This window comes from Empidonax traillii, unplaced genomic scaffold, assembly GCF_003031625.1.
Source record: "Empidonax traillii isolate 1590-97213 ecotype Southwest subspecies unplaced genomic scaffold, ASM303162v1 scaffold191:size1449129, whole genome shotgun sequence".
NCBI classification, from domain to species: domain Eukaryota; kingdom Metazoa; phylum Chordata; class Aves; order Passeriformes; family Tyrannidae; genus Empidonax; species Empidonax traillii.
Genome location: NW_020955384.1, coordinates 1,344,515 through 1,360,602, shown reverse-complemented (window position 1 = coordinate 1,360,602; position 16,088 = coordinate 1,344,515). Strand labels below are relative to the sequence as shown.

The following is a 16,088-nucleotide window of genomic DNA, read 5'->3' as shown; positions in this document are numbered from 1 at the left end:
TACAACATGTTGCTGGCTGTTGGGTCAACCTGACAATCTGTGAAAAATTAACTTCTCTTTTGTGCCAGCTAATACTGGCTTGGTTTTGTGTTAGGTTTTGGGGTTTTTTTCCCCTGCTATCTTCCTCAGAGAGTCATTGCATTTCCTTCTTTAGCAGTGCCTCCATCAATGCTTCAGCACTGGTGACATAGTAATTGGGGGGGGGGGGTGTAGTTTTCTAAGGTATGTAAACACAAGCAGTCAACTAGGTAAAAGCTTTTTAATATGAAGTAGCCTCTTTCCTTTAAGAAGGCTGTTTATAACCTCAAAGTTAAGCAAATGTCTAAACATTTTTAAGATCAGAATATAAAACTGTGTTACAGATTGCTGTATGAATAATGAACTTTTTTTTTTTCTTAGAACAAGTAGAATAAGGCAAACCAAATGAAAATCTAAATTAAATAAAATGGATAACATGTAATTTCCAAGTAAGAGTCACAAGTCAACTCTGGCTGGTAATTAAAGCTTATGTAATCTAATGGCTATATTCCATGGAGACCACTTTGCCTTGATGGAATTAATTTGAGAATTTAAAACCTCTGTCATTGTTTCCAACTTTTCTAACATGTCAGTCTATTTTGTGGGAGATTCTTCTGGCAAAAACTATAAAGCATGACCTGGTTTCTCTGATCCATATAAATGCATCAAAATGCACACTTCTTTTTGTATTTTCTAGCAGTCCTAACAATAGAGGCATAATGGAGAAAGCAATGTTTAAAAAAATCTGTCTGTGAAATCTCTTTTTACTTCCCAGAGAACGTCTTTAAACAAGAAGATCCATAAGTGATGTAGCAAGCGCATATTTAAGATCTCTCGAATAGTTTGGGGATCATTTTAATCAATACTGGATGTGAAGGGGTATGAAAAATCTTAATGATTTTCACATTAAAATTCTCCAGGTATGAGAGAGGGATTGTCATGTGGGCATTAGGAAAAAAAATTTCCCAAGCTGCCTTTTATAATTTCTGTTTGAAGTTTCTTGTAACCATTTGTTACAGATATAAAAGGTATTACCTTGTTGTGCTTCCCTTAATAAAATATAGGTTTTGGAAATAAACCCCCTGGGCTACTGACCTTTTTATATTCTTAGAAAATAAAATTCCTGTGTTGCAGAGAGAACTGTGCTACCGAGCAGCCAAGCAGCTGCTTTTCAAATCATACAGAAGGGAAGAGTGAGTCTTGGTTCCCTGCTCCCTTTATCAATTGTAGATTTTTGTATTTAACTCAGTGACTGTGGCTATTTAAAAAGAAAGGGCCACAAATGCTTGAGCAAGCAGATCATAACTCTGATTAGGGACAAGTTTTCAAATGCAAAATATGATATCGTGATTAAAAAAAAAATAGAGGGAAATGGGTATCTTGGAACAGGATCCTAAATTCATGGTCTGACTTCTAAAATTACTGACATCTTTTCATTTTACTAACTTTACAGGACCTCAGCAATTCTGAAAATGAGAGCATTCATTCAAGCTCCTATATTTAAGTCTAAGAGCCTGTATTTAAGCATCCATGCTTGAAAATCTTGGCCAGAATCTCTATTCATTCACTTTTGAGGAAAGTAATTTAGGAAAATAAATGTGTGCTCTTTACATATGGTTTATTTTGTCAAATAGTGTTCTGATCTTAAGACAAGTGGAAATAATTTAATGTATGAAGATTTGCAGTTTTCTAAATAGAGTGCTTAAAATCTAGAAATTCCACTTGATGGGAAATACCCATATTTTGAAATTACATTTCACCACATTAAGACATTAGTGCATCAGCATTTTCCATGTAGCAGAAACTGTGAAAAGTTGTAGTTGGTAAAAATTCATATGTTCAAAATCCTTGAGGTAAATGAGATTAAGTATTTATGGACCTTGTGAGAAATTCTGTGGCCATTTCAATACCTGCTTCTGTAGTGAGGAAACTGGAAGACCTGGGGCTCAGTGTTCAAGGGCTGCCTGTTCTGAAACCCGGGACATTAGAAATCTCGATTTCCAAACGTACTGCTTTGCATGAATACTGGGAATTTTCAAAAACCTATTAGTTTTGTAGGAGAAGTTTATCACAATTGCCATATATTGATCCATATTACTCCATAGTTGCATGTATTGTCACCATTTACAGTGTAGTGATTTCTAGCTGTACAAGATATAACTAGCCTCTACCATGTGGGCTGTTTTAGCTCTCTTGATGTGCCCAGTGGAAAGTTGGGTATATGTGTTAAAAATAAGCAAACAAAACATGTGTGCTTTGAGTTAGCTTGAGGAGTTGAAGAAAGACCACCTTCCATCTGGAGTGAGTGAAGAGGTTTATGCTGGTCATCACTTTCTCCCAAGACTTGATTCCAGGTTCCCTTCAACCCAACAAGTGGGTTGCACTGGAGTCTTTAGGCTCAGGGTATTGGAAAGAACCTGTTGGGCCATCTCATTAAACATAGATTTGTTACTGCTGTTGCAGGAAACCAAAGAATTAAAATCCTTTTCATTACTTGATCTGCCTTCCCAGCAGAAGAGAGTTGGCTTTTTCTTTAACCACAGCATCATATTTTTTTCAGTTTCATGCCGCTTAATTTCCAGTAGCAAACTTCTGTCTCTTCAGCTGCTCACTGAACTTCAAAGGCCATGTCACTGTTCTTTGTTATGCAGGTGAGGTACTCTCAAGCCTACCTCAGAAGACTCAGTATCTCCCCCCTGCTATACCCAATCTTTTCTAACTGTAGCTGCAAAGTGCCTGTGAAAGATAGCTGTCTATATGCCTATCCCTTAACTTATCATAGGAGCAATACAGTTAAATTTCAGTTTTATAAAGCTTGTATCCCAAAATGTCTCTCTCCTGGAAGTAGACCAGTCTGAAGAAAGGAATAGCTTTCACTGATATCAAATACAGCAAAATGTCCAAGTCTGATTGATGAAGTACAGCTTTCAGTGGAATCCTTCACAATATCCTGATGGTCACTCAGGATTCTTAGAGCTAGTAATTCAATCAAGTTGGCAAATAATTATGGCATCCTTTTCACCTATCTCTTGAGAAAGATTTTTCATCTTGCAGAATCTTCTGTATCTTTTACAATGGATGTTGGTTGATCTTTAAGCTTCTAAACCTGTTTCATAAATACTTTGAAGCAATCCATATCTTTAAGCTTTTGCATATTGCAGACACCAGAAGAGGTAAAAGATGTCATCTGTGTGTATGCTAGTACTGTTATCTTCAGAAGGTCTTCCAGCTTTGAGTCTGTGCTCTGTTGGCTTCTAGCACCATGCTAAACCTCACATTTCACAGAACTAAAAGATCATCTGGAGTAAAATGTTCTGTGGCTGATGCACATTTAGTTGTAGAAGTCATCAGGTCACTATACTGTTTTGGGGATATATTTTTGTAAGTGATAATCTTCTGCTTTGCCTCTGACATACATTTTCCTTCCAGCTGAATCTTTACCACGAGGCTAACAACTTGAAAGAGATTTCTGTGTGGGAGTACAGCTACTCCTTTTTTTCTTTTTCCCAGTAGGAGACAAACTAAAGAAAATGTCACCCACTTGTTCCCATTTAAGTTTCATACACTCTGGGTCATTCAGATAAGTATAAACTGCTACTGAACATCTGAGTGTCTTTGTGTCAGATTTTTTCTTTTCAACTAGCATGTTTCATCTTGAAATATTTTATATCAATTCCATTTAACTAAATGATGGTTTGAAGGAAGACAGAGCTTTCTTGCTTTTAACTGATTTTTTACTCTTCTTATTCCACTTTGCAATATATAGATAAATAACCCTGGGGAAAAAAAAGGCAAAAAAATTACTGAAGAACACCATCTGGGAAATGGTCCTACCAGAATCCAGACTCAGCCCCTGCTAAGCAGAGGAACCTATGTGTATGTTGACATTCAACATCTATTTGTCTTGAGATACTGCTTTGCCTGTATGCAAGGCCGCTGGTGTTGTACTCTGTTTCTCTTGGCCTTGTCTCTGCTAATGAGATGTATTTCCTGATCTCTGCTATTTCCCGATTTTTTTCTTGGCAAGGTGCCTGGTTACTGCGGAATCTGCATGAGCCAGGATGTCCTCTTCTACTCTCCTGCTGGGCTAGTGAAGCAGATGTAATTGCTGTGATCCCTTCAGCTTGGTAATGGGACACTCAGCAGCTGGCAGCTTACTCCTTTCCCTCTCCCCTCCTCCCTCCAGGGCAAGCTGGAGATTGAAAGACCTTTGTCTTTCTGGAAAGCATGTCGTGGCTTAGTGTTTTGGATATTGTTAAATGCAGATCAGCTGTGGGCTTATTCTGCCATCATGATTATCTCATATATAAGGCTTCTAGCCCTTTCCTGCTTTTTCTGTAAGCTCATAATGTGATCCACAGTGCCCTTGAAGCCAATACAGCAGCTTCACTGGCAACCCTGGGTGTTGGGTTGGATCTTAGGTGCAGCATTTCCAACACTGCAAAATCCAACCATACATTGCTTATCACAACAATCTGCTGTTTCTGCTGAGAGGTCTGTTATGGTACTATGAACCATTATATGTATTTTTCCATTTTCTTGTGGACTTTGTTCAGTAGGAAGCAGTATTACTCATCAAAGAAAGAAGAAAAACATTAAAGAGGAAGGCACATATTGTTCATTAATGTAGGAAATGGAGAGAAAATAACCATCATCTTTTGGGTTAAGCCCAAACATGTAATGGAAGTACATTGGCTTGAACTAACATAGATTTCCTCAGTTCTTATTTTTGCTGAAGAATATAGTAGCATCAGTCATCTTTCACTTTAATCAACATCTAAAACATCTTTTTAGATGAAACGTATCAGTTAACAAGTACATTTAGCTTTATAAATTTCAGAGAAATGAGACCACTATTCCACCCTTGAGGTGAAAGAAAGTTTGGGCCAATGCTAAAGTCTGAACAAACCATCTGTCTTCTTAGTGGCTTTTTCAAACTCTGTGCTTCTCTGCTAACACGAAAAGTTGCAAAGCTAAGGATAAACATAGAAGACTACAAATTCTTGACTAACTTCCACTGACAGGTTTTTGTACTCCTACTACAGAAGTTAAGATCAAATTTTACTGTTTACCGTCCCTCGAAGAGGGAGCGAGGTTAAGGGCTTTAAACAAGGTGTTTGTAATGTTCAAGTTCACATTACTATAGAAAAATCCATACACTCTGTCAAAAGGTGCCAGTCTTGCTGATACTGGCTTCACTCATCTTGTTTTGAAGCTTTTCAGTTAGCTCAAGTCCTGTAACTACCAAAGTGAACCCAATTTTGGTGTTTGGAAGCAAAATGTTTTCTTTCTTCCTGCCTTTAACCATCCCTCCCTCTTAGGAAAAGCATGTGGGAAGATGTGCAATCTCCATTCTATTCACTATGCCAGTGAACAGCTAGAAGGCACTCACCTGAAACATCTAACATTGGGTTTCTGTAGGATAGCTGTTGATTCCCCAAGTTTGCTTTTTAGAAAAGATCTATGTAAACTCAATGGTCCTGGAATATCACCTGATTCAAATTATTATTTTTTAACCCTCCCTTGCACCTCCACTTCTCCACAGACTTCTTACCACGAAGATAAGTTGCCAGATTGATGTAGACACTGACAGCAACAACTTTCACAGCTCAAGTCCCCAAAGGGAGATAAACTTAGCCTTCTTTCAAGGAGCCAATAGAAGGAACAAGATCCTTAGCTGTTATAAATCATTACATTCCACTGAAGTCAAAGGATCTATATTTGTTTACAACCACCCAGAAACTGATTGAGTATTTCTGTTGTCATACGTGTTCAAGTTGTGTCTCAGCATTTTGTCCACAGAGCAGGACTCCACTGAACATGCTGTGCACTTTAAACTTGACATCTTAGACACAGATAAAGTTTTGTACATTCTGATGTTGTACTTTAACAACAGGAATTAGGATCCTTTGAACTAATGGTTTTCTCTCCCTTCTCATATTAGGCGAAACCCACTCCACTTTCACCTCATCGCAGATGCAATTGCCAAACAGATCCTGGCAACTTTGTTCCAGACATGGATGGTCCCTGCTGTGCGCATTGACTTCTATGATGCAGATGAGCTCAAGGTAAAGACAGACATACACAGGTGTTAGTCATATAGTTATGATTTCATGTCATCCCTTTTTTATTCATCTCTTTTTGGCTGGTGACTTGCAGGGGAGCAGTTGGCTAAAAAACTCTCCTTGACTGCGACTAATTCTGACTCACACGACTGTAACCTCAGTTACGCTTAACTAGAAGATACTGAGTGGCTAAAATCAGTGCAGTTTCTCTGCTAATGGAATCTAATGGAACGTGTTGTTTAGCAACTTAGAATTTTACGTGCTGTCAAGAGGATTCTTGCTGTCTAATCACATTCTGTTTTGCTAAGGAGACTTCTTACCAGTAGCAATAGTGGAATCTTAAGTATCTTATTCAGTAAGCCCAAGTCTTTACTGAAAACACTCAACTGCCTTGCATTTCTTAAGCATGGATGTGTAACACCATAAGTACATATGTACAATCTATACAAGGTATTAATACTACAGTTTGAAATAGCTACCTTTTTTTTATCTGGATGCCCTTTCAAAAGGAATATGAAAAGAGTTCCAAGGAGGGGGGGAATCACTTACTCAAAACATAAAGTAATTATCTTTTCATAGTTACAAAGTTAAATTAGAACACGGAGGCACAGCATTGATTTTGAGCTGCATGGTTTTTAGCTGTGGAGGTAGAATGAAAAATTCAGATTTTAGCATTTGGAGTTGGTGGCAATAATTTGTATGACTTATCAGACTGTTCTGAACAGCACCCTGAAACGAGGAAAAAACAAGATTTAGCAAATTGCTGTACTAATTAAGGGGTAAACTCCATATTGTAGCATCTTGAATACAAAAGGGTTTTGAAAGAGATGGAAAAGGGGAAAAATGATCCTTGAGAAAAATACTTTATTTCTAACTGGTTTAATTTTTTTATTAGTTCTTCTACATGAAGCCATAAGCTGATATTAACCTAATTAGCCAGAGCTCTCCCTTCTGTTCTTTATAGCTTCATAGCAAGGAGGAGGTTTGTTCTTGTAAGTCTTGTACATGTCTATGTTACATGTGCTTTTCTGCAAATTGTAGGGCTTTTAATTAGCCTCTCAGCTGGGGAAGACAGACCTCTCAATGTTTTCCTTCTGGTCATTTGGGTACGGTCCAATCTAGTTCAGTAAATAATAACCAAGAGAGCTTACTTCAGTTATTCCCAACTTGCTGATTTACAGGCAAAGCACCGTGCAGAGAGGAGGCTACAGAGCAAACTCTTGTTTTATCCTTCTGTCTTCACTAAACCTTAATTTTTTATATAAATGGTGACCTAAATCAACACTTGGCTGTCTTGCATGTAGCCTTGCATGAGGACCACTTTCACACTGGATAGAGGTATTGATGCATATACACACCTTTCCAGGTTTGCCACTCTTGTTCAGAGCTCATACTGTACACCAAGCAGTTTCCCTTATTTCAGTAGCCGAAAAGCACAGTATGTTGTGGTCAGCATAGGTGAATGTGACAGATGTTGCCAAAGGAGAGCAAAGAGTTGTAAATATAAATGGAGTTTTAAAAAGCTAGGTATGATGCTGGCTTGTATCCAGATCATTCTGCAAGTTTTAGCAAAGAAGACGGAGGAGCTGTTTACAGACAGCTGTAGGAGCTCGTCTCATTTGTTTCCTACATAGCCTCTAGAGAGGATTTAATGATTGGTTTGGGTTCATGTATTTCACCTGCACTCTTGGGAGCTATATTATGCTGCCTGGTGTTAAGAAAACATAGAACTGATGCTCGAATGTTTACTAGAAAGTCTGTCTTTCTCTGAAGTCATCTATGAATCCACTATTAAGGATATGTTTCAATTTGAATGACTCTCCATAGTTCTTTTTTAAACATGTAATCAATACCATTTCCTGACTTTTAAAAGGATTTAGACTGAACAACAGCATGAGAATTTTCTGCTTAACTTTCTGTCACCAATGTTCAGTTGTTTTGGAACACATTGTAGTTGCTACAGAAAACATTTTATTTCATGTTTGTTTTTTTTTTCCCCATTGGATATGTATGAGCTTCCAGCCTCTTCCTTCTAGTGCACCAGGAGCTGGCATGTTAGCTTAAGCCCTTGAGTCCTGGGAAAAATCCTGCTTCTACTCCTGTTCCTACTCAAACAGTGGAAGGGAGCACCTAGTATTAGATCCTCCACAGATAGTATGGATGCTTTTTTGTTTTCAAGTAGCTATTTAGATTTTGGGCAACAGTTTCCACTAGTGTATTAGTTTTTTAAAAGGCAGAATTTGGAGACTAAAATATTTGGCAATGTTTCTTAAAATACCTTGCAGTTTTTAAAAATGCATGCTGTTTAGCTTAGAGCAACCAGTGTCCTGAAGGAAGGAAAATTAGGCTCGGCTGTGGCTGCTGTTTTCTCTCAGGTTTTGGAGGAAAATGGGGCACTTCATTGCAAGAAAGGGAAGAAAAGGTACCACTGATTATATCAGAATTTCTAGGGCCAGCAAACCAAGATATCTACTTTGCTGCTGTGAATTAAGCATCTCAGATGTTCCTTTTAAAATTTAGAGAAGTCTTATTTTTCCTTTTGCAAGGTGACACCTCTGTTTGCGTTCACGTTGCACCACAAAGAACCTATGTTCATTCTCTCTCTAAAAGCAGGTGCTGCTGAACTAACAACAGCCTGCTTGGAAGAGGGATGGAGCACGGGATAAAATAGCTGGGGAAAGGTGTATCTTCATTTGAGGCACGTGATAAGGGGTGGGGCGGAAGGGAGAGAGACTTGACTGTGGAGCTGAGCCAATATAACAACATCTCCAGGAAAAGGGTCAGACACAATTGAGATGGGAGCTTGCTGGATATATTTCTTTAAACCAGTTAGTTTGAGAATTTTAACAGCCAGTTCTGCTCAGATGATCATTAACCTCCACCAACATAACTTGGCCTGTCTCCTTGCCTATAACCACAAGGGAGATAGATAGGTGCTTAAAAGCTCTCCCTCAACTTACAAGCTGTTCAGATTGTGAACTCTCTCCCATTAACTAAACTTGATACATGCAGTTAGTAGTCAGCATTAAGCATCCTTGAAGTGTGGGCAGCTGATAATGGTGCCAGTAATTGAGCTATTCCATAGCTACAGACTTCATTCTTGTTCTACTCAGTATGGCTCACACATAACTCCTCCAAATTTATGTGGTCACATACGACTGTGACAACAAACTAAAAGGTTACTTGGCAAGGTAGATTCATTTTATGTGATCACTTCAGTCATGTTACTCACCTTGGATCCCAATGCAGTAGATGTATGTATTACAGCAATGAATCTCAAAAAATAACTGGAAACTGAAAAGCGTCTTCTTTGAACATTAAAAGAAAAAAACATACCTGTGAAACATCGATCTAAAAGACATATTATAGCTGTGACTTGCTCATATCAGGCTGCAGGATATTGTGATTTTTTCAGTTCAGTCTTACGTAAAGGAACTCTAGAACAAACTATTGAAGATGTGCAGCATGAGCACTGGCTTCTACACTTCATTATTTCACATGGAATCTCATGTCATTTTACTCACAAGGAGGTATAAGCATTAAACGTGATCCGCACTGTCCCAGAGCAGAAGGAACAGCTGTAAAAAGCAGTACTGTGTATGTGATGGGTGGAGTACAGATGAGGTGAGTTTGCTTTCCTAGATGTTGCCTGACAGACTGATGACAACACGACATGGGCTGAAGAAAGCAGGAGGGAGAATGAGCAGTTGCCTGCTCTGCTGTGAGTAAATCTTGATGCCCAGATAAACATTGTCTCTTCCTCACTGATAAAGCAGAAAAGCCATCTCCTTTAAACAGTGCCCACAAATGTGCTGCATTTGTTTATTTATGAACTTAAAAGGGATGGTGAATGGGTTTTTGTAGTGGATGAGCATTTGACCTGAAAATGAAGTGTGAAAAGCTCCATACTTTGCTGCATATATGGACAATATTCTAGCTTTTACTGTTTCTGGAAACAGTAGTCCACAAATCTGACTGCCGGTGCTGCATTAGGCGATTTCATATCAGAAATGTTGTCTACACTGTCAGTCAAAAACAGTGCTCATATCTAGAGAGCAAAACCAAGCTGGGACAATGCATGGCATAAAGATCACCTAACTTTAGGCCTTTATTTAATTATGAGATGAGTCATTTCTTAACCACTTCCATCTGAACTGTGAAAGCAGTTCACTAGGTCAGTGGTTGACATCATTTGGACAGATAGATGGGCAAGGGCTGTGAGATCTAAGCAGAAAAAATGAAGTTTAATTCTTTATTTATAATCATAGTGTAGCTGGGTCTCAGAGCTGTGCTTGTGTGCACTCCCAGGGTGCTTAAATTCCCAGAGCAGTCCAGGAACTCCCAGGCTTGTCGTCTGCATAGGTGAGATAAAGGGCTGGTTTGAGACAGCAGACAAAGTTGAAACTAGGTGATTGATTGAACTGCTGGCCGTCTGCACAAGAAATATTTGACAGCTTGTTACAGGAGCTATCCTAGAGGGAATTTCAGACAGTTCTTGAGATCTCCCAGGCAGACCCTGCTGTACCTAGACCAATTTGTATGCTTAAGCATGTCGATTAACATCCTGGGTGAAGAATCTGCTTGTCCCAGATATTCACAGACAGTTCCTGCAGCAAAGTTAATCTAACTGTATAAGGGTAAGACAATCAATAGAAACAGTTCCTACATGTGTAGAAATGATCACGTAGGACAATCTTTTGTACATGCTTGAGATAGTTAGGAAATGTTTTGTATATAGGTTAAGGTAATCTACGTCAATGCATTATGCATGTCTTGCAGGGGTCATGCAGGACCACAGGCCAGCTGGATTACAAAACTTAGACAGAAAACATGGGAGTCTCTCCCACTTTTAGGCAGTCTCACCCAATCCAACTAAGATGACTCTGCAAGGACCCTTACTACAGAGACTCTCTTTACTATCCAGACAGCAATCAAGTGTCCTTTCTGGCACATCGTATTGTCCATACAAGAATTATTCTAAGTCAGTATACTGTTTAAAATGTTTTAAAATATTCTGTGTAAATGTCTTTGCAGCAAATTACACTAAAAGCATCTCAAATGCCATGAAATCTTTGGCTACCAGTAGAAGCTTTTCCAATGAATGATAGCATAGATGGGGCTGTCTGTATTGTGCATTGCCATATACCAGGTAGTTTGGAACCATGGTCAAGCAAATACTTCCAACAGAATGGCAGATACCACCTGCTGAACATGGGAGACAGGGACCTGATTGGAAGTTGGGAAGATGTGAGAGTGTATTTGATGAACAGATTATTAGCTTAGTGTTTTTCACACCAACTGCAGAGGGTGACAACAATAGTAGTGTTGATAAAACCTTGAACAGCAAAACTGACTGGCATTCTCCTGCATTCCACCATCTTCCTGGGCAAGCAGTTGCACAGGATATTGCTGTAGCAGCCATCCATAACAATTTATTTCAGGGTAATAGTGACTAACCCCTTACTATCATGGATTGTAATGGTTAGACTGTATTTGCGTTGCCCTGCATGCAGATTATATATTGCTTAAGGGCAGTGCATGTTTATTTATCTGTTAAGTAGTTCACTGTATGCCTCAAAGGCAAACACACAAAGTTATAAAGCAGAAGTACATTACTTTCCTTCCTTTCTTTTCCACTTCATATGCAAGATCTAATTGCTATTAATGCAATACAGAGTGAGAAACACAGCATCTGTTTATGTTTACATTCATTTACACAGTGGTAAGTATTCAATTAAAGTGTTTCTACAGCACTGAGGTTTTGATCAAATACTGTTACAAGTTATGGTGGGCTTGCAATGCTCCTGTATTTCATTGGTCTTCCTGCAAGCTGGCCTACTGCACATCACTGAACTAACAGGCATAGATTGCTGTTTCTTCCTGCCCTTTTACCTTCTCTTTAATTTTTTTTAAAGAGAAATTTAAGATTTTGAAAACCATAGTCTATAATCAAAACATTGTACAAATTTTTATAAATTGCGTGGCTTAGTTTTAGATTTGAATTTCCACATTATAAGTAAGATTTTATGTATTTGATAATGAACATACTGAATAGCAGAGACATGAAGTTTCAGGTGATAAAATATGCTTGTGGTTGTGACCCAATGATACCATGTTAAGAACGGGGTCTTTTATCCATGGTTTTTAGTACAGATGACTGGACATTAACAGACCAGGTTTTGTAAGCCAAGATATTTTCCTTCAGACTGTTTGGGAGGAAATGAGTATCTACCAAGAAACAGATAGCAATTCAAACTCCCCAGTACAGTGGAACCTTTGTGAAATGGTCCGAATCTATCCATGCAGACTGAGTAGCCTAAGCCGTACTTCCTCTGCCCTCCCAATCCCTCTTCTGCACAAAAAAAGAAAAAAAGGCCATGCAACATTAACAGACTATTATTTAAATGTGTTTTCTGTTATTATTCAGGCCTAGAATATGAAGACAGTAACTTTACATAAAATCAAACTGGGTCTTAGAATTCTACTTGTTCTAAACAAGTAGTCATGAAAGAATGCTGTGGAAACCGGTGGGGCTGGTGAGAAATTGGTCATAGTGCCATTTCTGACTTCCAGCAGTTGTCATCTGCTTAGTGACATCTAGCTTTCTAACTTCATTTGTTGAAGGAGGCAAGATACCAAATGTGGAATAGCTTTTTGCAGAATTTTATGTAATTTCTCCTTGGATTTACAAATGTTGTCAGTTAATTTGAAATTTGGAACTGTAAAAGTTTGGTATACTGGGATGAAGCCTGATGTGATGCAAGAAGGAGCAGTACTTCGTGAGCCTCTTTCAAGGGTCCCAGTCCTCCTACTGTGTTGTGCAGTGCTTCTGCCATTCCAAAAGAAAGCCTCGTGCCTGCTTTTGTAAACCCCTTATACTTTGCTGCTGTTGCTGGTGCTTTGGAAAAACACTGAAATTCTTGGTTAGTTTTCTAACTTATTTCCAATCGTTGCAGTCTTCTCTGTGGCTCCACCTTTTTCTTGCTTCTAGGGAAAAGCAGTACAGTTGTTCTGTACCACCTCCACCAGGAAGCTAGCGTAGCTGCTCTTTGTAACATATGTGAAGTGACGAATAAGGAGCCAACTCGCTTCCACTTACGTCACCCACATTTGTATCATAGTAGCTGACTGTGACATTTCAATAGCAAGGATTTCTGTTTGGCATTCAGCTTCTTAAACATTGCTCATTGCAGCAACATGTGCTGCACCTCCAGGGAAGGCAATTTTAGCAGAGAATGAGAAAAAGATGAATAACTGCACATGAGATTTTGCAAAAATTATTCAGTTTGACAAAAATTAAAAAAAGTGCTCTGGAAAAAAAATCAAAAAAGACCGAGTGTTTCAAACCAACTACTGCAACTATTATTTGTGCTATGCATCCCCATTACGTGAATATCCCCATTTCCTTAGAACGTTGTCATCCATCCATGAGAAGTGAAAACACTTTGTTTTCCTAATCGTGGACATACAGAAATTGTTTTAACACTTCGATCTGCATGAGGGGTAAGGGTTGTATATCCCCTGTACTTGCTGGATAGAGTTTATGGTCATCCTGTGCTCCAGCACTATTTGTTTTCTTGGTACTAGCAGATAAAAAGGTGGGAAGACATATAATGACTAGATCTTAGATGGTCTTAGATCTTAATGGCTTTTTACTTGCTCCCAAGGACACCTCCCTGTCAAAGGGCATTCGATTGCTGATAGAAGAATAGCAGTGACTGTTCAGAGCACTCCTAGTCAGGTTCCGTATTGATGTGAGAATCCTCATTTAGTGAGGATTTAGTGATTCTTGCTTTTAGATTTACAAAGAACTGACCTGTATGTATTTCTGTGTCTGATTGATAAGCTGAGAAAAGATAGCAGGCTAAAAGGACTCCAAGAATATTCTTGATTCACCACCAGGGAGCTGAAATAATTAGAATTCATAATTTCTAAAGTACTCGGTGTTGGCTTGTTTCTGAGAAATATCTGAGATTCAGGGAAGTGTTACACAGCAGTTCAGATGTGAGCTACTTCCCATGGAGTGGTTCAGCAGGCAGTGTAGGCACAAAGTGTTCTGAAGAACTAGGGCTGAAATAGTCATTCTTATGGTGAAAAATGATGTTCATCTTATCTGGGCCCACCTTCTTGTATGACACTTTGTCTTAGCACTGGATGGAAATAACAAGCCACGCTGTGTGCCTGACATAGCACAAGAACTCATTGAAGTCACTTTTCACTGGGATCTGAAACCATCTCAATCTGGATAAGAGTGTTCAGGCTAATTCGGACTTTGAATACTTGCTTCAAAGGGGAGCTACATGATAACATTATTAATGGCATGCCACTGGTGGTACCTCTTTTTGAGGTCAATTTGATGTGAGAACATTTAAATTTCTAAATTGTGAAATTTCATTTCTCGTAGTGGAGATACCACTTTGCAGATCAAACGGACTTAATCCTGCAAAATTTTCATTCTTTGAACTTAAGTTGATGGTGTCTAGGTCTCAGCCTTTCAGAAACAAAGATGAAAACTGAGTAGTGTTTTGATCGCTGATAATTTTTCCAAATACTCCTCCATTATTTCAGGTTTGACTGCTTTCACAGCTGAGTGGATTCCACAGTTTTTAGCTGACACAGATGAAAACCTATAAAATAGCTCCATCTGTATTGTTTTAGTCAGGCATTTAGGATCTGTGTTCACCTGGAATGAGGGTGACACTGATGGTCTTAGCCCTTACATCACACGTTTCAAGAAGTGTAAGAAATACATGCCTGATACATGGACACTTCCTTTAAACACTGCTCATGCAAATTCACTGTTTTCTGAAGTATTTGACAATATTTAGCCAGAACCCAGGCAATAAGATAGACAGGTGTCATAATCTTAAATTTCAGTATTTCTTTCTTTGAAGGAGCGCTGCTTACCAAATAATGTCTTTATTTTCTTCCATTTGTTTCTCTAGTTAGTGCTGCATTGTTTGAGAGACATCTTAGCTCTTTCTAGTAACAAAGAACACTTTCCCCCCCTCCAGTCACATTCACTGCTTCTTATACTAGTTTATTGTTAGTTTTGCTTGTTCATAATTGTAATACATTTTATCCTTTATTATCCTTTTTATTCCAGATGTATTCCTGGGGCTTTTTAATCCCCAGGAGTTTTGATCTATTGTAATACTTACCATTGGAGAAAAAAACACTACTTCATGTAATTTTTGTTCTCTTGAAAAATAATTGCGATATAAGAAGTTCCATTCACCTGGCCTCCACCCCTGCAGGATGGAGGATGATTTGTTTTCCTGCAAATTCTTTGCTTTTTCAGAAAACAAGAAAACTAATAGTTCTTTATGGGATATAGCATTTATACCACTAGCTGGATGTGTGTTCCACCCACTGATGGCCTCTTTTTTGGGGCAGCATTTTCAGCTGTTGAAATCTTACCATTCTTTCTTTTAAGACAGAAAAAGTAAAAGCTTAGGTTCTGGAGAGAGTTAATTTTACCAGTGAGATGCTGGATTATGGGTAGAGATTTTCTTCGGAATAGATTAATCCTAAAATTAATCCTTTTTCTCCTATGTATTTGCTGTTTTGATTTCCTATTAGGATGTCAGAGATGTGATAGCTACATTCCCCACACAGTTTCCACAAATCATCCTAGGACATCAGGAAAAGGTTCTTCACTGACAGGGTAGCTGGTCACTAAAACAGGCTCCCTAGGGTCATGGCACCAAGCTCTTGAACTCAGGTCATGAGACCAAGCCTTACAGAATTCAAGAAACCTCTGGATGACCCTCTTAGTCATATGGTTTAGTTTTAGTTTGTCCTTTATAGAGCAGGGAGTTGGACTTGATGATCCTTATGGGTCCTTCCAACTTGAGATATTCTGTGGTTCTTTCTTGTGCAACTCTGGCTGTTGCACTGAAATACATATGGTTTTGTATGGATACAAACAGGACAAGATCTTTCAGTCTTAAACTGGTGAGAAGTCATTCCCTCAATACTTTTGGGATTTGGTTGGGGATTTTT

At 38.6% G+C, this 16,088-nt stretch overlaps 1 protein-coding gene across 1 annotated transcript in view; it reads left to right on the top strand.

The window, feature by feature from the left end:
- Nucleotides 1-16,088, top strand: part of LARGE1 (LARGE xylosyl- and glucuronyltransferase 1) — a 194,084-nt gene that overhangs the window by 62,614 nt on the left and 115,382 nt on the right. Inside the window, exon 4 of the mRNA XM_027886630.1 lies at nucleotides 5,963-6,086. Within this exon, the coding sequence (XP_027742431.1) occupies nucleotides 5,963-6,086 (124 nt within the window). The remainder of the gene's footprint in view (nucleotides 1-5,962; nucleotides 6,087-16,088) is intronic.